The sequence below is a fragment of the Rattus norvegicus genome, chromosome 2 (genome assembly GCF_021556685.1).
Source record: "Rattus norvegicus strain SHRSP/BbbUtx chromosome 2, alternate assembly SHRSP_T2T, whole genome shotgun sequence".
Lineage (NCBI taxonomy): Eukaryota > Metazoa > Chordata > Mammalia > Rodentia > Muridae > Rattus > Rattus norvegicus.
In genome coordinates, this window is record NC_141535.1 from 237,362,109 (window position 1) to 237,385,121 (window position 23,013).

At 45.9% G+C, this 23,013-nt stretch overlaps 1 protein-coding gene across 14 annotated transcripts in view; it reads left to right on the forward strand.

Moving 5' to 3' along the window:
* Positions 1-23,013, forward strand: part of Mcoln2 (mucolipin TRP cation channel 2) — a 49,380-nt gene that overhangs the window by 7,626 nt on the left and 18,741 nt on the right. For 3 of the 14 annotated variants that reach the window (XM_087617229.1, XM_087617250.1, NM_001039005.1), the window contains 6 exons: positions 10,570-10,729; positions 16,654-16,827; positions 18,650-18,803; positions 21,514-21,598; positions 21,713-21,809; positions 22,595-22,694. In XM_087617229.1, coding sequence (XP_087473355.1) covers positions 10,570-10,729; positions 16,654-16,827; positions 18,650-18,803; positions 21,514-21,598; positions 21,713-21,809; positions 22,595-22,694 — 770 coding nt within the window. Of the gene's footprint in view, positions 1-2,011; positions 2,179-10,569; positions 10,730-16,653; positions 16,828-18,649; positions 18,804-21,513; positions 21,599-21,712; positions 21,810-22,594; positions 22,695-23,013 lie in introns of those variants that run through there. The other 11 variants (XM_087617266.1, XM_087617282.1, XM_087617239.1 and 8 more) reach the window with 8 other exon arrangements.

Sequence of the window (23,013 nt, forward strand, 5' to 3'; positions counted from 1 at the left end):
CTGAATATTTTTATAGTCCTCTTAATAGATCGCTATTTTAAAATTTGCAGAAAAATCCATAGAACCTTGGTCCTTGATCACACAAATGCTCATAGATAGAGTGATTTTTAATACTTTCATTTCTTCTGCGTCCCTTGTGTTTGATAACTGGGGGCTGGGTTGGACTTCTGACAACCTGGTTGCCACAGGATTTTAGGGAGTAAATGCCCATCTGCTTTTCAGACCCTTTGCCTGTCTGTGGCTGTGTCTTTTTCTCACATTCTTGCTTGTGAGCCTAGCTTTTAACGGCTGAGCCATCTCTCCACTCTGAGCTCTCTTTTTCTTGTTAATAGTTTGGGCTATGAGTAACCTAGTAACTAACAGCAGTAAACCTCAGGCTTCTTCAATATCATGCAGACTTTCTCTGAGTTTGCCATTTGACTCTGCTTGTGAGTGTGTGTGTGTGTGTGTGTGTGTGTGTGTGTGCACATTTGCATATATGTGTGTAGCCCCACTGTGGACATCAGATGTCTTCCTCAGCTGCTCTGTGATTTTTACTTATTGAGGCTGAGTCTCATTAAAACCGGACCAGTTCAGTTCATTTCTCTAGTTAGCCAGCTCCTGCCCTGGATCTCCTACTTCTGCTTCCAGAGAGCTGGGATTACAGAGGCCTCTCACATCTGCCTGGCTTTGACATGCTTCTGGGAATCTGAACACTGGCCCACTTCCTCAAATCTGAACACTGTCCCATTTCCTCAGCAAGCACTTTATCCCTGAGCTCTCTCTCCAGCCTGCTGCCTTTTATTACTTTTTGACTCATATGTCACCTGCTTCTATCACTCATGTCCGAGCCTTCTGAGCCTTGTTGTACTTAGAATGACACATCAAAAATACATACATACACATACACATATACATACATCATATACATATATCTATATCATATATACAAATATACATATACATATAATCATATACATACACACATATCATACACATACATCATACATATCATATATGTTGTATGCATCATATACACACACAATACATATATATGTGTGTGTGTATATATATACATATATATATATATATATATGGTTCAGCTACTGATTTTATTTTTTTAATGTACCTATTTTTTTTCTATTTTCATATTTCATTTCTGGAGGCAGTCTTTGGCCCAAAGCACAGGCCACAGTGGTAATGATTTATCAAGTTGATTTTTATAAAAAAAAATCAGGATTAGCGAATAAAATAAAGTAGCATTTCTACCAGTGAACCGGGCACCTAAACTACCCAGAACCTTCTGAACATATTGGCCTTATTATTTCACTCAGTTCAGTCTAACATTTTCAGCTTTCTATTGTTGGTATTGATGTTTCTGTTGCTACGATTTGATTTTCAAGGACACCGACTGAGGAAAAGTTTATATGGCCAGAGTGGTGGCCTCAGGTGGTCTGATGTGGGTTGGCAGATACAGTGGAGCAGGGCTCGAGGAAGCTCTCACAGGAAAGCGAGTTGTGCCACTGGGTTGGAGGAGGATAAAGGTATACAATAAGAAACAGAAGCACCATTGCAGTAATGTGGGCACAAGTAGCAAAGCCTCCCTCGCTGTAATCTCAGCCTTTGGGAGGTGGAGACAGGAGGAGCTCTAATTCAAAACCTGCCTGGTAACAGGGTGAGTTTAAGGCTAGTATGGGTAACCTAGGCTCGTGAGACCCTATGTGGGAATAAAAAGTAAAAGGAGGGTTTCGACTACAGCCTAGCTAGTGGGAGAGCTCTGACTTACCACATTCAAGGTTCAAGGTCCAGTGTCAAGTCCTGCAAGGAAAAAGCCCAAAGGCCAGTCTTACAAGGTGACAAGTGAACCGAGAAAGGACAAGAAAGACCCAGGTGTGCAAAGAGCTCAGAAACAGCAAGCGTAAACCCGTAAGTCAGGGGAATGTTCCAGAGCTGGGAGTGACTCCACGGTGCAGTGAGGAAGCAGAGGGAGTGTGGGAAGTGGGCTAGAGTCTTGTGAGCAAGGCCAGGAAGTGGTAGGAGGGTCCATGCTAGTTCTGAGAGGAGGAGAAAGTCCCAGAGGGGGTTGTAGCTGGAAACCAAACCAAATGGGCTGTCACCACTTTAGAGGTGACTGAGTCAGTCCGAAGTCTTGCTCTGTAGCTGAGATGTGGGGCCCTGGGAAGCCACCCCTCTCATCAGGTAAGAGAAAAGGGCCCAGAGCAGAGAGGCTGCAGGAGGAGCTGGGCTGAGGAAAGACTTGACAGATGGGACCTGAGAGGGATGTTTCTCAGCACTGTCACCTCTAACTGACACCCTGGCGCCCACTGCAAACCTCATGCTAATTAGGCCATGTCCAGGGCCTATGGCCCAAGTGGCTCTCCTGTGGAACTGACAGGGAACCACAGAATTGCCTGGATGACTATCACAGGTGGCTGCACTGAGAAGGCAGGAGGCAGAAGGAGGATCGGTTTGGGGATTCTTATAGATATGTGGATGGAATTTCCAGAAAGGAGTAGGTAAGGGAATGGAGCGGGGTGGGGGGTGAGAAAGGGGTAGAGAGGGAGGGAGAGAGAGAGGTGGTGGAGGGGAGTTGAGAGAGGCAAGGGAGAAGGGAGAGACATAGGTGGGGGAGGGGACGAGGAGAGAAAGTGAGGGAGGGAGGAAGGGAGAGAGGTGGTGGTGGGGAACTGAGAAGAGAGAGTTAGGGGAGGGAGGGAGAGAGGTGGTGGAGGGAGAACTAAGAGAGAGAGGTAGAGGTGGAGGAGAGAGAGAGGGAGAGAGGGAGAGGGAGGGAGGAAGGGAGTTGAGAGAAGCAGGGGAGTGGGGAGAGAGATAGGTGGGGGAGGGGGAACTGAGAGAAAGAGGTAGAGGTGGAAGAGGGAAGGAGGGAGAAAGGGAGAGAGAGAGGGAGAGAAGGAGAGAGGGAGAGAGAGGGAGAGAGAGAGAGAGAGAGAGAGAGAGAGAGAGAGAGAGAGAGAGAAGTCCCATCAAGTGCATAGTGTTGACATCACAGGACTGGATAAATTCTCTAGAGGAAATGACAGGGTAACAGAAGAGCCACTGGAGTAAGCCCTGGCATTTACAAGTCAGACAGAAGAGGAGCAGCAAGGAGGCTGAGGTAGCCTGGTGACATGTGAAGAAAGGAAACAAAAAATCCCGAAATGTTCCAGAAGTTGAGGGAAGGGCTGTGCCACAGGCAGGCAGTTAGCTGTGTCAGATGCTGCTCAGCCAGCAAGCCACTGCTTAGCAGTACTGGGGAATCCGCAGGGGGTTTGCTCTGAGCTTTATGAACAAGGGACCAGGGACTAGTTGTATGGGCTCTAATTTACTGTGGCCAGTGTAAGTTACAGTGCATCACGGCAGGGAAGTCAAGGCAGCAGGAATCTGAGGAAGATGTGGCGTCCTCACATGGATTCACAGCTAGGAACAGAAAGATGAATGCTGACATTTCCCTCTCTGCCTCCATTTTGTTCAGCCCAGGGAACAGTGACAGCCACGTTCAGAGCAGGGTCTCCCCACCTCAGTGAACTCACAGGCACACTGAGGATTCTCTCCTGGGTTGTTCTAGACCGTGTGACCTGTGGTCTCCTTTCCTCTCAGTTTGATCACACCAGAGCAGGGAAGCCTCCTGAATTTATGCATCTAGGTATTTTGCCAGGATTTTACATATTTTCCAAAGAAGATATGAGAACTCAACATTTGCCCTCCATCCCTGATCATTCTATTGGCCATCAGTCCCCAAGAAATGCTAACCTGGGTATCGAGAAAGAGTAACAGTTGAGTCTCAGTGAAAATCGGATTTTTGTATTAGGTTCAAACTACCCAACTTGACTCCCTGGTAGCAGGAGGAGATAACCACAGGCCACTTCTCATCCAGGTCTGTCATTAGAATCACCTGTCACTCCTGTCAGGCAGAGTAATGGTCACCCAAGTGCAAGTTCAAAGCAATAGCAGCCTGGAGTGGCTGTATCTTTGCCAGCAAGATGCCATCGTTGTACCCGGTATATGCATGTTTCAGAAGCAAAGGTCAAGCACCTTTGTCTCAGTCCTACGGTGAAACTTAAGGTTATGATCTCACTATGGTTAAACATCATTGGTAATTGTTTTCCAAAGCTTCGGGTTTCCACATACTTGGTTTGACAAAACCTTAGTCATATGATGACCCTAAGCCCAACCATCACGTGGTCTCAATTGCTTACGGAAGGGAAGATATTCTCATTAACCAGCCCAACTGTGGCCTTCTCCCTTCTTCTTCCCAACCCTGGACCAGACTCAGGTTTCTCCTCCACCCATCTCTAGTACTTGTTTGACCCCTAGTCTGACTGAGTTTCTATTCTATTCCATATCTTTTTTTGATGCATATAGATACTGTCTCACCCCCCCCCCCGCCTTCCCCACCTTTGGTAATTTGGTCTTCAACCGTGTTATTTAGTAAGCTTATAAAGTTTCAGGAGATAAGAATATGACTTAGTAAGTGCTTGTTATACAATCATGAGCACCATCTTTAGAATCTGTGCTAAAACAAACAAACAAACAAACAAACAAACGGAAAAACAAAAGTCAGGGTTGTGGTGGCTCCTGCCTGAGATCCTAGGGCAGGGGAGGTCCTTAGGACTCTCTGGCCAGCTAGCCTAGTCTAATCTGTGAGCTCCAGATTCAGGGAGAAAGCTAGCTCCTCCTCCTCTTCCTTGTCCCTCCTCCTCCTCCTTTTCCTCCTCCTCCTCCCTCCTCCTCCTCCTCTACTCCTCTGTCCCTCCTCCCTCCTCTCCTCCTCTTCCTCTTCTTCCCCTCCTCCTCCTCACCTTCATCAGTGATGGCGGCATAAGGGAGACACCTGATGTCAGCCTCTGGCTTCCATGTGTTTATGGATACATGTGCACTCACGTATATAAGCATGTGCGAATCATGCACTTCCTTTGGCTTGGCTGGACTAATACTTTGCAAATGCTGTAGTCATTCTGAGTTCTGATCTGTTTTTTTTTGCTTGTTTGTTTGTGTTTTTGTTTGTTTGTTTTTGTTTTTTGGGTTTTTTTTTTTTTTGCAGCATAAGTGCATGGCTGCGGCAGTTGATGAGATGTTGTCATCAGACATGCACGGATTCCCACTTAGTGTCAGAGTTGTTCTTACCTCCCCTGATGTAAAGAGTTTGTCCTTTTCTGAGCCGTTGCTGGCTGTGTCTGTGGTGGGAGTTGTGGCATCTCTCCTGTATTCTCACCCAGTGAGTTTGTGCTTGGGGAAGGAGTGAGTGCAGTTTTCAGGTCTCTTGCTCCATCCCTCGGCCGGCGTTCCCCATCACAACGCCTGTGGAATGAATGAATGATTTTGTCCTAAGGGATTACCTGCTTTCTCTCTTCCTGGCCAGAGTCCTAAGGATCTTCAGTTTTTCTGTCCCTTTGGTTTGCACCCCTTTATTGTTGCTATAGCAACATGCTGTGTACTGATGCCTTCACCTACCCGGCAGCCCCAGGCAAAACTGGGAAGAGGGAAGATGAACAATCAGGGAAATTTCAATAATTTACACATTTAAACTTTTCCTTTGAGATACAAGAATTTTTGAACCCAAATATTATCTACTTTTCTCCAAAATTTCTTTAGATATTTAAAATCTGAATGAAATGGATTTTTAAAAGCTATCATATCTCGATCATTTATTATGTCAACTAACATTTTCCTCTGTATTTTCATTATCCAAGCAACCGGTCTCACCCTGCTGATGCTTTCCTGTATTCTGCAGATTGCATGGTTTTGGGGAGGGGGAGCTTTTTCCGGAGAGTTTTCTTCCTGGTAATCCTTCCCAGTGTTAGAAACATCTTAACAGCTGAGTTAGTTAAGCAACCAGTCTGAAAGGTCACTGTAGTTCAGACAAATCTTGGTGAGTTTCACTTTTGGGCTTTGATACTTTTTATTATCTTGGTTTTTCAAAAGCCTTGTTGCTTTTGCTCTCTTTTTTCTGGCTCTGCCTGAGGCTACTATGCTAGTGTGTGTGTGTGTGTGTGTGTGTGTGTGTGTGTGTGTGTGTGTGTGTGTGTGTGAGAGAGAGAGAGAGACAGAGAGACAGAGAGACAGAGAGAGACAGAGAGCAGAGACAGAGACACAAAGAGAGACACAGAGAGAGGCAGAGAGACACAGAGACAGAGAGAAAGATAGAGAGACAGACAGACAGACACGCAGACACACACACACAGAGAGACAGAGACAGAGGTGTGTTCTATGTTTTGTGCGTGCCTCTCTCTGTTTCCCTGGAAATGAGATTACAGCGTGCTGGCATTTCCCGTAGGTTCTAGGAAATCAGATTCAGTTCCTGCTTACAAGGCAATCACTTTACTGAGCTATATCTCCCTAGCTCTCAGGGCTTCTTACTAAAGGGTCTTGGGATAACGGTAATACCAGCTATCAGGTCTTGAACACTGAGTGGCTAGGGATGGGAAGGAATCAGGAGCAGACATTGCTGGATGTCTCTTGCAGCTGCTGGGCTGCAGTGCATACCCCTCTGCTCCAGGATGTACATCAATATAGCTCCCGACAAGTCTTAATTGTACTTCTGCCTTCCACATCTTCAGTGGCCTGAGCTCTAGAAGGCACAGAAGTGTCGCCAGCAGAAGCTGGCTCTCCAGATGTTCACTTGACCAAACACTTCGTGTGTTTACTACTCTTCATGCAAAAACAAGCTTGGGTTCAGAATTTCTTACACAATCAATCAATCTCTCTCTCTCTCTCTCTCTCTCTCTCTCTCTCTCTCTCTCTCTCTCTCTCTCTCTCTCCCCCTCTTCCCCCCTTCTGTGTGTGTGAAGGCTTCTCCATACATCAGGATTCTAAGGATTCAGAACATCTTTTCACATTTACTAAATGAAAAGCTTATCATGAATATAAGGGTGGATCATTTAGTGCTTGTCTTAGTCAGGGTTTCATTGCTGTGACGAGACGCCATGACCATGGCAACTCTTATAAAGGCAAACGTCTAATTGGGGCTGGCTTACAGTTTCCGAGGTTCAGTCCATAATCATCATGGCAGAAAGCAAGGCAGCATGCAGGCAGACACGGTGCTGGAGGAACCAAGGTGGCGAGGAGGAGACTCTCTGCATAGGCAGAGCTTGAGCACTAGGTCAATCCCCCAACCCCACCCCCCAACCCCCTCAGTGACTCACTTCCTCCAACAAGGCCACACCTACTCCAGCAGGGCCACACCTCCTAATAGTGCCACTTCCCATGGGTCAAGCATATTCAAATCACCACAAGAGCTAAAGTGATGGTGGCTGACTAAAATTATCACTCACACAGGCATCTTCTTGGGGTTCTAAAGCTCCTTTCTGAGGATGCTGTTCTCAGGCTCAGGGAAGATGATCCATTCTTATAAGTGGGTCCCTCCTCCTCCCCAGTCAGGTGCCCTTGCAGCATTGACACCCGTGTATTATGATGGAGCTCTCCTTACATTCTGCACCCCTCACCTTGAAGTCAGAACTTTGTGCCTGGAATCATGGGTAAACCACAGTGCAGCCCTTGCTTGCCTGCTTAATTATGATGTGCTCATAAGTCTGTCCTGATGGAGCTCAAGCATGTGACCTTCAGGGACCCTACTCAGCTCCATGTCCTGTCCCAAGCACCAGACCACAGAGTAAGTGCTCCATCAGTCAGGAAGGCCAACTAAGGAGCTGCCTGTAGCAGGCTCAAGGCAAACACATATGTAAATTCTTTCTTGAGGTATAGCTCAGACTGGCCTGAAACTTGCTGTGTAGCTCAGGTTGGCCTAGAAGTCCTTCAAATCCTCTTGTCTCAGCTTGTGGAGTGCTCAGACTATAGATACGATTCACAACGTCCAGCTTTGTCTTTTAAAATGAGACTCGTTTAGTAGCTGGTTTCTCACTTTTAAAAGTTATTTTGTTTATTAAAGTTTATCTTATAGGCGTTTTACCCATGTTGTATGGCAAGCTAGGCTACTCTCTTTTTCTTTTCACTTTATTTTTATGTGGATGGGTGTTTTACCTGCTGTGCACCACATGTTTGCAAGTGCCTAGGAGAGAGCTTTGGATCTGATCTCCTAGAGCTGAAGACAGGCAGTTGATAGCAACATACGGGTGCTTGGAATTGAACTTGGGTCCCCTGGAGAAGCAGTCAGTGACGTTAACCACTGAGCCACCTCTCTAGTCTCAACAAGGCTCTTTTCCAAGATATCCAGTTCTGGTGCACACAGTTGTGCGTGCTTGGTTTCTGCTGCATTCTAAGGTCTTTTGTTATCTTATTACCACTGGTCTGGGTATGTTTAAAGAGGTGCTGGTCATAGCTTACGATTTACACATTATATTGTCCCAAGTCCCCAGAAGCACAAAGGGAAGTTCTAGTTTGAAACCTCCAGATTCAAGCAACCCCACACTTTGAAGTACCCTAGTCACCTAGGTCTGAGTTCCACTGGTCTGATTTACCGCTAGCATGTCTGAGGATGGGCTGGCGTTTTCATTTCCTCTTTACTTTGGAAATAGGATATGGAGTCAGTCTGGTCTGCGGGGTGGCCTTAGGAGTGGTTTCTCAGCCTATTTCCAGAGATGAAAGTGCTTTGGGGCACACATATGTGTGAGAGGAAACTCTGCTGTCAGCTCGTGGTGGGATCTGGCCTGAGCCCTAGTTTCTTGGTCCCCTATTATAAAAGTACCCCTTAAGTCCCAGAGTGTGAGCCTGGCAGTTGACATTGCTCTGGACATCTGGTGGATGCCCCCGGAGCTCTCGCTGTTAGACGGACCATTGGGTCTTTACGGGGTTTTCTCCATCCACCTTCAAGCAGTGTGGATTTCACATGGGGAGTGTTTTCTCCACCTCCCACCCTCATCTTCTTTCTCTACTCACTTTTCTCTCCCCTCCCTCTGTCTTTCCTTCCCTGTCTTCCTTCTTCTTCATTTCTTCATTTCTGGCAGGAGAATTCAAGCTAACCTAGTGTACCAATCTTAGATGCAAGATTTAAAAAAAAAAAAAAAAGAAAGAAAAATTACCAAATTAGAAGCAGAAAAACAGGACCACAAGACGGCTTAGCAGGTAAAGGCAGTTGCTGTGGAAGCCTGGCTCAATCCCACGTAAAGGTGGAAGGAGAGAACTGGCTCCATTCAGTTGTCCTCTGACTTCCCACACACACCACAGTGTTTATGTTCTGCCCCATCCTGCCTTTCTGAGCTTCCTTTAAAGTTGTTAGTCAAGGTAGATAACAGATCATAAGGCATGCAGGACGATGTTTAAATAGTCTCTGTAAGCAGATTTACAAGATTTACAACCCCCAGTTCCAAAACCTTCCTAAGGAATCCATTACTTGAGCAGTTTTCCTGTCCAGCAGCACTTACGCTTAAGACGTGCCCTACTTTAAGGGACGCAAGACACCAAGACTTAAGCTCGAGATGGATAGCTTCTGAGACAGTTGGAAAAAGGCGTGCTGGTGACACTTTTTCTGGTTCTTCTGACTTTCTGGGCTAGCTCCAGTCTCTGCAAACTCCTCCAGTGATGGTGAGAGTCCCTCCAGAAACTCCACAGACGGTGTTTTTCATCTATGATCTCTGATCTTTGTTGACTTGTCCAAACAGAAGTTTATCACAATAGTCCCACGGTGAGCATGCTGATAACATTCTACTGTGAAATCTATATGTTATTCTATTACGCTGTATGCATAGTATCCAAAGATCAATTTGTGCTACACATGTTCTATGTTCCATTATTAATAAAATTCATGTTTTTAGGTTTTAGGCAAAATGAAAATAGGGGCATTAATAGTTGCTATACTCCCAGCATGCTTTACACTCCTCAGTTTGAAGACTTAATTTAAAAATAAAATAATCCCCACGTGTCTCATCAGTTATGCTCTCAGTTGTTTGAACACATCTCATTGATTGTCTCTGGCCTCCGTGAATCATGTGTCCAGCATGAGTCTCGTGTTGACAAGCAAGTTGATCAAACTCTAGCTGGCCATGGCCAGAGAGCTGCTGTTCTAATTGTCTTGAGCCATTTACACCTTCAAAGTAAATCTCTCTTCTTTGCCAATTTCCTGCAGCTAAAAATGTGTCACCATCATGTCCATCCCCTGCAACTCTCTGCTAGAGTCTTGTAAGCATTGACAACATTCCTAAATGGCGGCTATAATCCTTGGAGTTATAGGCAAGGACCTGCTAGTTTTTCAGTAGTTTAATTCCACTGCCATGTATCAAATATCAGTCACTTCCAACCCAAAGTTCCTGATAGCGTCCCATCTTGATTGTATCAGTACAACACACTCACACACAGAGAAACTCTCACACGCCCATGCTCTTGGCCTCCCTTTCACTCACGCATTTTTCTAACTCCTTAGGAACAGGAGGCGTTGCACGTTAAGATGTGGGAAACAGCAGACAACACTTTTAATTCTGCTAGTAGGCATTTCGAGGGAACTGGGTGGTTATGCGCAAAGGCAGGTGGCAAAGGAGTGGAGTCCTTGTTCGGATTTCTAGGGACACGAGCTTCACTGGTCTGAGGGTTCTGTGTCTGTGGAACTAACGGAGTGAAGGATATGAACAGGAAGTGCAGGCCCGGAGTTTGTGAGAAGCAGGCTGTTCCGGGGTATTTAAAACCTGTCTTCTCTGGCAGAGCTGCAGTGGCGTCTCTTGATTCTGAGGTGAAGGAAGAGTGTCTGAGGGAAGACCTGAAGTTCTACTTCATGAGTCCCTGTGAGAAATACCGAGCCAGACGCCAGATCCCATGGAAACTGGCCTTGCAGATTTTGAAGATAGTCATGGTAACCACACAGGTAACTCACACCCTTACGCTTCCCCTCCAACTATCCTGTCCTTGCTTGTCGGTCGGCAAGACTCACACCACAGAAGTTCACGAATCTAAAACCAAACCTCTTCCAGAGGGCAGAGGGCAGGTCGAAGTTCAATTCAGATGACCTGGTTTTGATAAGGGATCATGAGGCCACATCTCCACAGGAGATATAAATGCCAGATAAGACAAGGTCCATGAGGAAGGGCCTTCTAAATCCCTCCATCCCCTGACCCACGTGAGGTTCACGAGCATCAAGGTGTTCTCAAAAAATCCTTCAGGCCTGATTTAAAATGTATTTGAAAGTCTTCAGATATAGAAAATGCTAATTTTTCTCTCGTACCTCTAGCATTGTGCTCAGGTAAAGACTAACTACTGGGTGCTCTCAAGAGTGGATGAACTTTACATTTGGACCTTGATTTAAGGTCGTCACCAGAGTAGGAATGGTCATTAGAGTTGTGTAGCTGTTGGTTGTGACACTGAACCCATCTATGGCAACTTCTCTGAGGGTGGTTACCTTGGAAACACGTGTCTAGACAAACAAAACAAACAGTACTGACGTGGGGGTCTTTGGGTCCACTGGTACATAATCTACTGGTACCATCAACCCAAAACTGTAAGGATGATTGTTCTGGAATATAATATAAAGGGTTTAAAGGACGCATCCGTCTTGGTACTAGAGAGCTTCTTCAGTAAGCGCAGTTGCAGCCTTACTCTGAGTTCATAACGGGGGGAGGGGTCATTGAGTTGATTGACACGCTGTTCCAGTTCATTCAGCTGCAAGAAAAGCAAGCCATGGGGCTGGAGAGACGGCTTAGAGATTCAGAGCACCGACTGCTCCTCCAGAGATCTGAGTTCAATTCCCAGCAACCACATGGTGGCTCACAACCATATCTTACTCTGGGCCTAGGGAACCTGAAACTCTCTTCTGGATTCTGTGGGTACCAGGCGTGCATGCTGTGCACAGACATACATTCAGGCAGAAACACTCATATACACTAATAGAATAAAACAAAGTAGAAATCATTGTTTAAAGAAAGGAGGAAAGGAAAGCAGTCACTTCAGAAGCAGCAAGACCAGCATCAGGGTGCGGTAAGGAAGATGGCTCTCTTACACTTGCCCATTCTTGGTTTTTGGATTTTAGTCTTGGTGACTTATAAGTTAGGGTCTTCTTTATTGTTAGTGTTCCTCAGAAGATGAAGAAATGATTTCGCTCATTATTTACCGGTTTTCTAATGTGCTTCGATTTTGATGTTTTAATTTAGTTCTGTCACTAAAGTTGTAGCTCACATGGGCGTAAAAACAATGGCCGCCTTTAACTTGACTTCCTTAGTCTCGATGCTGCTATATCCCACCGACTTCCTCTTCAAAATGTCACCCACTCAAGCTTTCCCCAGGCTCAAGGCCCTTCTAGCATAGTCTCTTACCTCTGACTTAGATTTGTTTTAGTTTTTATTTAAGTGTCTATGTGTATGTACACGCATGGACGCAGTACCTGGATAGACCAGAGGAGGCAGCAGATCTCCCGGAGCTGGCATTAAACCTGGTTGCGAGTTGCCCACTGTGGGTGCCATGAGCCAAACTCTGGTCCTCTGCAAAAGCAGCAAGTGCTCCTAGCCATTGAGTCCTGTTTCTATCTGCTCTGCTCTGCTCTCCGATTTAAACCACAGAAGAAACATGTCACTTGCAGGGCAGCGAATTGGAGACACACTGCAGGTGCCTTGTACAGCTGCCAATAGATCACAGGCTAGTGTTTGCCGTTATCAAACGTAAGGAGTTTTTCATAGGTGCCAACTCGGTTTATTCTCTCTGCTCCATAATTGTTCAGCTAGAATCCCCTTCTCATGGGTGAAGAAACTGGGACAAAAGGGTTCAACAATTCGCTTACAGCCCTTGCATTGGTTCCCTGAGGAGCTGGGACCTGAGCCGGGTGGGACTGTACTCCTGTTCTCTCCCACTGTCTTCTTCTGGATATAGGTTCTGTCTCCCAGATTCACAGGTAGGAAGGCTTCCTAGGTCAGTGACCCTGAAGAGATGAGAGGCATTTAGTCAGGGTTTCACAGCAGGAAACTTTAGGAAAAACAAACAAATAAACCAGTGGCTGTGCTCTGCAGTGATTTACGATCTCAGGAAAGCCCCTGTGTTCTCTCCTGAGGGTCAATCTTTCCATCACATCGCTGGTGCCAATCACACTGCAATCTCACTTTTACTGGGCACAGTATGTTTTCTCCTACATTGATTTTACAGTGACTACATTTGCCAGGCTACATTTAACGAGCATTCTGTCTGTCTGTCTGCCCCCCGCCTCCCGTGTGTGTGATTCTTGTTCACAGCAAATCTTGAGATCTAGTTAGTGGCGTGCTTTTACTGGGCACAGTACGTTTTCTCCTACATGGATTTCATAATGACTGCATTTGCCAGACTACGTTTAACAAGCAGTGTGTGTGTGTGTGTGTGTGTGTGTGTGTGTGTGTGTGTGTGTGTGGTGTGTGTGTTTTGATTCTTGTTCTCAGCAAATCTTGATATCTAGTTAGTGGCACGCAGATGCATTTTCTTGCTGTCATTCTCTTTTTGAAAATAGTCATTTAGTTGACACCATCCTCCCTCACTTCTGCTGACTCCTGTCCTGTCAAGGCCTGAGACTACTATGCCACTTCCCGCTCAGGATCACGCTTCCTTAGAGAAGCTTTGGCAATTTTAGCCCTTCCCTGGTGAGGCTGGCCGGTGTATGAAGACATCGGTTTGTTCCAGGAACAAGAGAATCAGAAAATTTTCCTGTTTGTCGTTACAGAGAGAGAGGTTCCAGGCAGAGGTCACAACACCACCCTCTCAGCACCATGTTCATGGCTTTAAGTTTCAATGAGGCAGTGGCTTTAAATATCAACCAAGTGTATGCCCCACTCTTGGTCAGCTTGTCCATTCCCTGTCCATACACTTTGTGTTCTTCCTACTTCACTGTGACCTCGGGAAGGCAGCGTCAAATTTCCCCGCATCTAGAGTCAGCGGGCAGTGTTGGGCAGAGTGTGGCAAGGAGGGTGAGAGAATGAACAGGCTTCAGTGTCAGGCAGATGTGACACTTCTAGAGGCTTTCTAGATGGCCCTGCCTGAGTCTGTGTCCCAACTTCAGGTTGTATATGTGTACAGTGGTGTTTCAACCAGCACTGGGCTCTGTTTGACAGTGACAGTTGGGTCTTCATTCCCTCTCTGATTCTACGGTGCTACAATAAAAGGGGGGGGGGAGCTTCTTCCTCTTGGAGTCCAGTGTAATGGAAGTGACAATGCATTATATATATATATATATATATATATATATATATATATGTATATATATATATAAAATATGTACTACACACACACACACACACACACACACACACACACACACAATCAGAATGCCCAGTACTCCGTGATGAGTTCCTGCTCAGTACTGTGCACGATCTCACTCTCACTGTACCCCAGCTTGGAAAAGACCAGTCTCCACACAATGGCGGAGAGTTTCATCCAAGGGCTACTGCTCAGGCTGTCGGGAGAGGGCTGGCCTCTTCCGCATCTTCCAAACAGCCCTGTGTTGGTTTCCTAGTTTATTATTTTCGCTTTCAAAAGGCAACCTGTCATTCACTGACATCACCTGCAGGCGCCATTGACAGCGTCACGTGCTGGGAGCATTTGACTTTAGGTCGTGTGATTTCTCCAGTACTGGTTGGAATAGACTCAGGTATTCCCTCTGATTTTTTTTTCTTAGAAACCGTGTTTGTAGTAAGTACCCAGTTATTGGTTTTTGAGGGATGTGACTTGGTGATATTAAGGGAATAACGAGTATCCCAACAGTGTAAAAGTGTACCTGTGTTGCTCTTATAATTCTGAAAAGCTAGCACTAAATATCCATTTCTTCCCAGAGACCTTTTATTAAAGTTTTTAGTCAGAAGGCACAGCTTTATTAAGGCATAGTAAGAAAGCGTTGGAGTTGGCCTGGCTTCCATTCTAGCTAGGTGGGTGAGGGAGAGCAATTTCATGAGGTTATTAGCGATGTAAAGCATTAGATATTAGAGTCCAGTTCGAGCTTTGTAGAGTAAAGGGTGAGCTGTGGCAGTGACATGATAACCAGGGCTGGTTGTAGTAGTGCACAAGACAGTGCAAAGGAAGCTGTTAGTGTGAGTCTCGGCCTGTAGCAGTTCCTGAAAACACAGTGGCTACAGTTTTATTTATTCAGTCTTTAAAAATGAACAAGATATAATGCCACATTCAACACTAAATGGATCCAGAGGGTTATAGAAGAAGACTAGAAACACGGCTTAGTGGGTAAAGTGTCCTTGTGTAACTGTGAGGACCAGGGTTCTGATCCCAAACACCTATGTAAGTGGAGGTAGGAAGGCATAGCAGCCTGCCTGTGATCCCCCTGCCGTGGGAGGTAGAGACAGGGCCTCCTCAGATCAAGCTGTCTAGCTAGACTAATCAAACCAGCAAGCTCTGGGTTCAAGTGAGAGACTCTACTTAAATATATAAGGCGGAGAAAAGACACCCAATGGTAACCTGCAGGTCTCCACACACATATGTACATACATACATGTAAACTTGCATACAAACATACACACACGGGAAAACCCAACCAGACAAAATATAAGAACTAAACCTGAGCCATTGTGAAGGAAGCTTCTGCCAATTTCGTTAGTCTCAGTGGCTGAGCTGTTTCGTTTGTAGATCGTTGTGTGGATATAGTATGGTGAGTGACACAGGATATGACTACCACAGGGCCACCCAGTCCACTCTCCTGGTTTTATATGTGAGAAACAGTTCAAGGTGCCCTGAGAATTTGGCTGGGTGAGCACCCAAATGAAACACTCTGGAGTCTTGATTTTTAAGACAGCTTGGAAAGTGGGAACGGGATGTGAGAGTAGCTTGCCGAGGCTTGACTTCGCTACAGTTGCTAGTGTATATATGTGGGTGGGGGCAGAGCTTTGAATGAGTATGTGCTCTGTGTGAAGAGTGCAGGGGTGAAGGCATGCATGCAGCCATGTGCACGTGTGTGTGTGTGTGTGTGTGTGTGTGTGTGTGTGTGTGTGTAAGAGAGATCATGCCTTTGTGATAGCGTGTGTGGGCGGAGCTTTGAATGAGTGTGTGCTCTGTGTGACAGAGTGCAGGGGTGAAGGCATGCATTGCAGGCACGTGCACATATGTAGTATGTGTGTGAAGGGGGGAGCAGGCTTGTGTGCATGTGCGCCTAAGTGTTGTGGGTAGGCTCCTGGTTTCTTATAAAACTCTGGTCCTAGCTGTTTTTCCTGTTTATGGCGTCTGAGAGGAAAACTTTTGCTCCTGGTGAAGAATGCCTTTGAGTCTTTAGCTTTAGGGCACTTTTGGGTTATATGAAACAAGGTCTCACATAACCAGGCTGGCCTTGAACTCACAGCAACCCTTGTGCCTTTGTCCCCTGAATGCTGGTATAATAGAAGTGGCTGCTGTGTCTGGCAGTAAGTGATTTATAAGGGAGCAAAGGTCCTGAAGGCATCCTGGAGCAAAGTCCTGGGTGTGGTGTCAACTGTCTTTTCTAGAGTCATTTGCTTTTCTCTGCCTGATGAGACAGAGAAGCCCGTGACAGTTCTGTCTTTCCAAAGGCAGCTGGGAGAAACCTGGCTTTAAGGCTGCTTCTTCAGCTCAAGAAGCATGTTCAAGCACCTGTCTTTGGAATGTTTTCTGAGTCCTAACACAGTCTTTTACTGAGTACTGCTGATGTAGCTCAACCAGGTGGTCCTCTTCTGGGGCTCTTGTTGTTGACAACATTGCTCTTCTTGTGTAAATTAGGGGGATGGATACTTTTTTTCTTCAGATGCTTAGAGGTGAGAATTGATAAGGATCAGAAGCCATTTTCTTTCTCTGGTAAATGGTAAAAGCCACCATTCTTGTTTTCTTTTGTAGCTTGTTCGGTTTGGCTTAGGTAACCAGTTGGTGGTGGCTTTCAAAGAAGATAACACTGTTGCTTTTAAGCACTTGTTTTTGAAAGGATTTTCTGGAGTTGATGAAGATGACTACAGCTGCAGCATATACACTCAGGAGGACGCCTACGAGAGCATCTTTTTTGCTATAAAGCAGGCAAGTGTTTTAAACAACCTACCGTAAACACTGTATAGATCTGTGACTGTGTCGTCTCAGCAAACCAGTAAACACTACTATCTCATATAAATTTCGTATGGCCTGCAGAGACCTTTACTGTTCCTTCAGGCACTGATAGTAGAACCTGGCCATTTACATTTTTTCTTTAGGTTTTAATCTTTCTAGGTTATTGACTTAGGACGACTGCTTTGGGGGAAATTAACTTAGAACAAAGAGTTAAGAGGTTATAAAATCAGTTTTGGTGTAGGTTTGAAACCAAGTCTGAAGGTCTGTGGTGGTCTGAAATGTAGTATTATAGCACTAACAATCCTAGCTAGATACTGAGAACATGGGATTTGATACTCTGTGAAGTTGGTGGGCGTGAAGAAAACATTTGGGGGTAGTGTCCCCCCTTTCATTAATTCCATAAATACTTGTGTTCCTTGTGTTTTGCAAGCACCACACATTGATGAGGTAGCATGGAATAGAAAGATGAAATCATGGCCTGTCTAGAAGAGAAAGCTAAATAAATGAAGATAAATAAGATGAGTAGTATTGAAGGCTGGCTCCTTAATGTCAGAGCACCCAAAACATGCTGTTAAGCACAGCTGAGTTTCTTGCTGGCAGCGATAAGGAAGAAATGGTGCCTTGGGTAGGGTGGGAGTCACATAGAGGAACCTTGATTAAAACTGGGTGAAGACCATGTTGTGATAGTTTAAGATTGGTGAACACAGCATGTGAAGGCTGTGGGAGAAGTGACAGAGTCTTGAAATTCTTGTAAGACTAAAATTTTTAATGGTTAGCCAAGTAGATAAGATTTCATTTTATTGAGACAGGGTCTCATTATGTAGCCCTAGTTGGCCTAGAACTTACTATGTAGACCAGACCAGTCTCAAAAACATAGAGATCCACCTGCTTTTGCCTCCTGAGTGCTGGGATTAAAGGCCTGTTCCACCATACTTAGGTTTTTTTTTTTTTAATATTCTTGAAACTGCTAGTAGTTATAACATTTCTGTGATATAGTAAATGTTTCTTAGTGAAGTCATAGAAATGAAGACAGAGTCTAGTGAGGCCATATTAGTGAAGGCAGCCAGCAGCAGAACTGTGTTAATGTAAGAGTATTAGTCATGTGAGCGTGATCTGTGACATGTGGATGTTTCAAGTCCTCAGTGAACCAAGGAAGGAGATGGGGGTACTTCTGCTATGAGAAGGATGTCTGCAGTTTCCTAAGTTTCGAATTTTCACTAGCTGTTTTTTTGTTTTGTTTTAACTGACACATAATTAATTGTGTTATAATGATTAGGTACAAAGTGAAGTTGTGGTATCTGTTAACAAATTTCATGAGCTCAGTGGAGTCTCACTTGGGAGGAGTTAAGTCAAACGGTCGTGGTGACGTTTGACCAAGATTCGAAGGTGTGAACCTAGCAGATAGAGATGGAGTTCCAGGAAGAGGGAACTAACCAACCAGAAGTAGAAAAATGTCCTCAGGCCCTGGAAACTGCCTGGAGGCCGGTTGGGTTTTACAGGTAGAACCAAGGGGGACCATTATGAGATAAAATCTTAGAGAGAAGTGAGCCCTTGGTTTTGGCTGGGAGGAAGTTGGCCGTGTCCCACAGGATATTGGTTTGGTATAGAGTTCTGTGAGTCCCTGTTCAACTAAAGAAAACATAGCCTTTGTGCTGTGTGGAGCTGGTCACTGCTCCCCAAAAGCATTGCATAAGTAATAAAAGCAGGTAGAAGCCACTCCATGTGGTACGATTTGTGGCTTTTGAAGAACCTGTGTGTTTATTTAACTACAATTTAACTGTGTTTTTAAAAACAGTATCGCCATCTAAAGAACATTTCCCTGGCCACCCTTGGTTATGGAAAAAGTGAAGACAATAGAACTGGCTTGAGATTCTGTAAGCAGCACTACAAGAGCGGGGCCATGTTTTCTTCTAACGAGACCCTGAACATTGACAGTGACATTGAGACAGGTAACTCCAGTGACCATTTCACCATGTGACTTTGTCATTTCCTGTGATGAGCAAAATGGCCCCCATGTGCTAGCAACTCAGTGGAGCCCAGTGGAGCCCAGTGGAGCTCAGTGGAACAGGCTCCCCTGACACAGCCTGCCATTTTCTCGGCCTCCTCCAAAGGCCTTGGCTCAGGAAATCATGTGCTTCCTGGGAAGGGAGCTGGGAAGGGACCACTGTTTCTCTTTGTCATATCTCTTTGGTACATTTTAAAATTCTTCAGTAAGTGCTCTTAGCGGTAGACACTTTTGCCCATGTTCCAGAATCGCAGTTGTGACCATGTCATCAGGTTTGTTCCCTGTCACCGGGTGACCAAAGCTAAACCCAATTTGTCTTTCAAGCGCCTGGTAGTTCAGGAGGAAAGGTCCTAGGAATGGGGTGGGCTTTAGTTAAATGATGGTGTCGTAAAGCCTGTTCAGCCATATTTCTAATTCTGATCTTGAGGTCTTTTGGTAACACAAGAAGACCCCTCACAGAATGGAGATTTCACGTGTTTCCTTGAACTGGCTGTTCAGAACCCATGTGTGAACAAGTGTGTCCTGGGCTCTGGCTCCTGAAAGTAGTCACTAAGTGGGGTTGCCCCATGCAGTGTCTGACTACCAGGCGGCCATTAGAGACCATGTTGAGAGGGGAATCAGCCACCACTGAAACGTTCCTGGTCTTCATGCCCTGTAGCCTTGCTCACCTGAGACTGGCGTAGTAGTTGTATGGCTTTTCCTAGGAGATGTGAAGGAGTTTATATTCATCCCAGATAGGGCACCAATGATAGACCAGAGAACTGACTCCAGCCACCAGCTCAGTGAACCAATGAGTTGGTCAGGGTTGCTTACAGGCCAAAGTCAGTATCAATGGTCAGGGCAGATGATCAGGACTGAAAGGCAGGTTTTATTTATTTCCCAGTGGTGACCTTGTTTATTTTCTTTCTAAAGGTATATGGAATATTTTAGAGTAGATGGAGAGAGGTTGACCAGGAATTTGATCTTAAGAGAGATTACCTAACTGTATTCATTGCATTCTTTTACCTTATTAATTATAACCCGTCAAAAGAATCCGTCAGCGCATTAAAAGGTATGAAGGTTTTTTTAAAAAAACACCTGATACTTAGTTTTCTTGCAGACACTAGAGAAAGCCTGGAAGTGAAGTAAATGTGGGTTGATTTTACTCAGGCCTCCAGATGGTGTAATGTGGTTACATTTGATCCCCTTGGGATGTGCTTGCAGTTAAGGAGATGCTGTCCTGTCTTAGCCACTGTCAAATGTGACATTCCCTTTGCTACATATTAAATCATACGGCTTGCAAATGCAACATGCCCTTTGCTACATATTAAATCATCCTTCAGTATTCAAATGCAAACAACTGGTCTGGCCCGCCACCCAGTAGGCTGAAACTCAACATGCAAAACTGCTTGTGTAGACCAAGTTGAGTTTGTTTCTTGTTTATCAATGGACACTTAATTATCTGTGAATTAGATCTGAGGCTAGCCCACCAAGTGAGCTAGCTACATAAATAGTCGTTGGCATTGACGGCATGGAAGGATTGTGCTCTCCGCGGTTCAAGGAAAAGTCAAGGGGCTTCCTCCAGTGTAAGGTCAAACCGTGCTTGTCTACCTCATTAGCAGACTTCTGCTAAACTATGCCAGAAAAGGAATCTAAAACCAAGAAGAAGGGCCAGTCTTGGTGTAACTCAGGACATGGAGGCAAGAATGGGTGGGTCTACATCTTGATAGCGGATAATTGTGCAACCATAGAAAAGTTTCTTGACCTCCTTGCTTCGGTTTCTTCACCTATAACATGGCACCAGCACTGCCTGCCTCTCACGTTTGCACTGAGGATTAAAAAGAGCAATTCATTAACCAGAGAACATACAGGGCCGTAGCACATTGCCCATAGCACCCTGTTTTGTGGAATTGTCCATTCAGTTCTGTGCCCCTGTTTTTGGCCCAGGATAGCACATTTTTATTAAACCCCTCATATCTTAAGTGTTACTGAAGCAAATAAGGAGTCGATGTTAGGAAAGCGTAGAGATCCAGAGAACCCATTGGTAGCCAGCTTGCTCTAGGTCCAGACCTCTCCACACCAGAGACAGCACAGCAGATGAAGACATAGCATGGGCTTCACACCAGTCTCCGTCTCCATGGCCTTGCCAATGCTTGCCTCTGGATCTCCTCCTCCTTGTCCTGTGAAGCAATGACACGGGGCCACACAGTTCAGAGGTTAATCTATATGGAGGGCTCTGTAGCCCTGCCTGGCCTAGAACTTGCTATGTGAGCCAAGACAAGGCTAACCTTGAACTCACAGAGCTCCTCTCACGGATGCTTCCAACCATGCTCTGGGGAGCACTGCAACTTAAAGGGGAAGACCAGCCTCTGCTGTGCATTTTTATTTAATCACGACCGCAGCTAGGGACATGCACAGGTGACATGTCCTTCTCAGAGCATCGTAGCAGGAGGCACCTGACGCCTGCTTCCTCTCCAGACTGGCCATGTTGACATGGTCCTTGGATGAAGGTGGTCACCTGGAGGGTGACCGTGCTCCACGTCGTAATTAGTTGATATTTCCTGGCTGCCGTTTTGAGACGTTCATAGGGTCCTTCTCACCCAATGGCTGCTGGACTCATGTCAGCACCAGACTCCGGCCAGGAGTGACCGTTCCCTGTCTGTCCATTGCTCTAGACTGCACTCACCTGGACCTCCAGGTGCTCACCAAGGACCCCGAGGACTGGGCACAGGCATCGTTCTTCAGGCTGGATTTTCATCGGTAAACACAGCATCGAGTCTCAATACCCAGGAGAGGAGGCCTGGGTGGAGGGGCATGGAGACAAGGAGAGCGACGCTGACTGTTATCCCTTTTCCTGTATTTTATTTTATTTAGGCTCGTACAAGTGGATATCTCTTTTGCCCTCAAAGGAATTGACCTACAGGCAGTTCACTCCCGAGAGGTACCAGACTGTTACCTCTTTCAGAATACGGCAAGTGTCTGTTTGATGTCAGCCTCTGTTCTGTTCCCTCTGGCTTTTGTAGAAGAGGATAAGCCTACTGACATTAGATGTTACTGTGCTGGAACCGCTTCAGTGATGGTGTGGTGCCTGACGGAGAGACTGTTTCCTGTGAGGTTGGAGCCAGTCCTTTCCAACTCTCTAAAACCCTACTCCTGGGCTGGGAAGGTGGCTTGATACGGAAAGCGTGGGGATCTGAGTTCAAATCCCCAGCACCCACAGAAAACCTTCACCTTTTACACTATAGTTTTTAATCATTAAAAGAAAATTATAAACAAATCCTCCCGGTTAGCTTCAGCTGTCAGCCTGACACAGCCCATGGCGTCCTGAGGGTGTGCTCACTGAAGGATTACCCAGATCAGACTGGCTGGTGAGCATCTCAGTGGGGCACTTTCTGGGCTGCTCACTGATGCAGGAGAGGCCCTGCTCTCCGTGGACAGGTCCTGGGCTAGACCAGGAAGCAGGTTGAATGTAGCAAGCCAGTGAGCAGACTTCCTCCGTGGCATGTTCTACAGTTCCTGCTGTGACTTTCTTTTCAGGGTTGGGGTATGACCTGGAATTATAACCCCTTTCCTCCCCAAGCTGCTTAAGGCCAGCGTTTCACCATAGCAACAGCAGCTGGACCAGAACCCTCATGCAGAGGGATTCTCATCCCTGCAGTCTCTGTGTCAGAATTCCATCTGGGTGCTGCTGACTCCCGACAACTCCCACCCGACCCCCGCCTCGCTGGACTGTAACCTCTCCGTTTCTGTCTCTAGATTACCTTCGACAACACGGCCCACAGTGGAAAAATCAAAATCTACTTTAACAGCGAGGCCAACATAGAAGAATGTAAACACATGAACTTATCTGGGTCTCGTAAGTGTGCCGTTCAGTCTGTCCTTCGTGGGTTGGAGGAAGTTTGGGGGACTTAGAGAACCCATGTGGTTGGTATGGAAGGCAGTGGGGGAGAAGTTTCAGAAACACAGCTCAAACGCCAGGCCAAGTCAGCAAGTGTTTACCGCTTCTTGAGTCGGTGGTTTGGGCGTTTGATCCTTGCAGCCGGATGGCCTGAGCTTGCATTCTGGTTCTGTGCGTCATGGCTGGAGGCTTGGACCTATTGCCTGGCCTCTCTGTCTCAGAGTTTTCCTCTGCAAAGCAAGAGCAATGGCTGTATCTATTGAGGGTGTTGGTGCTG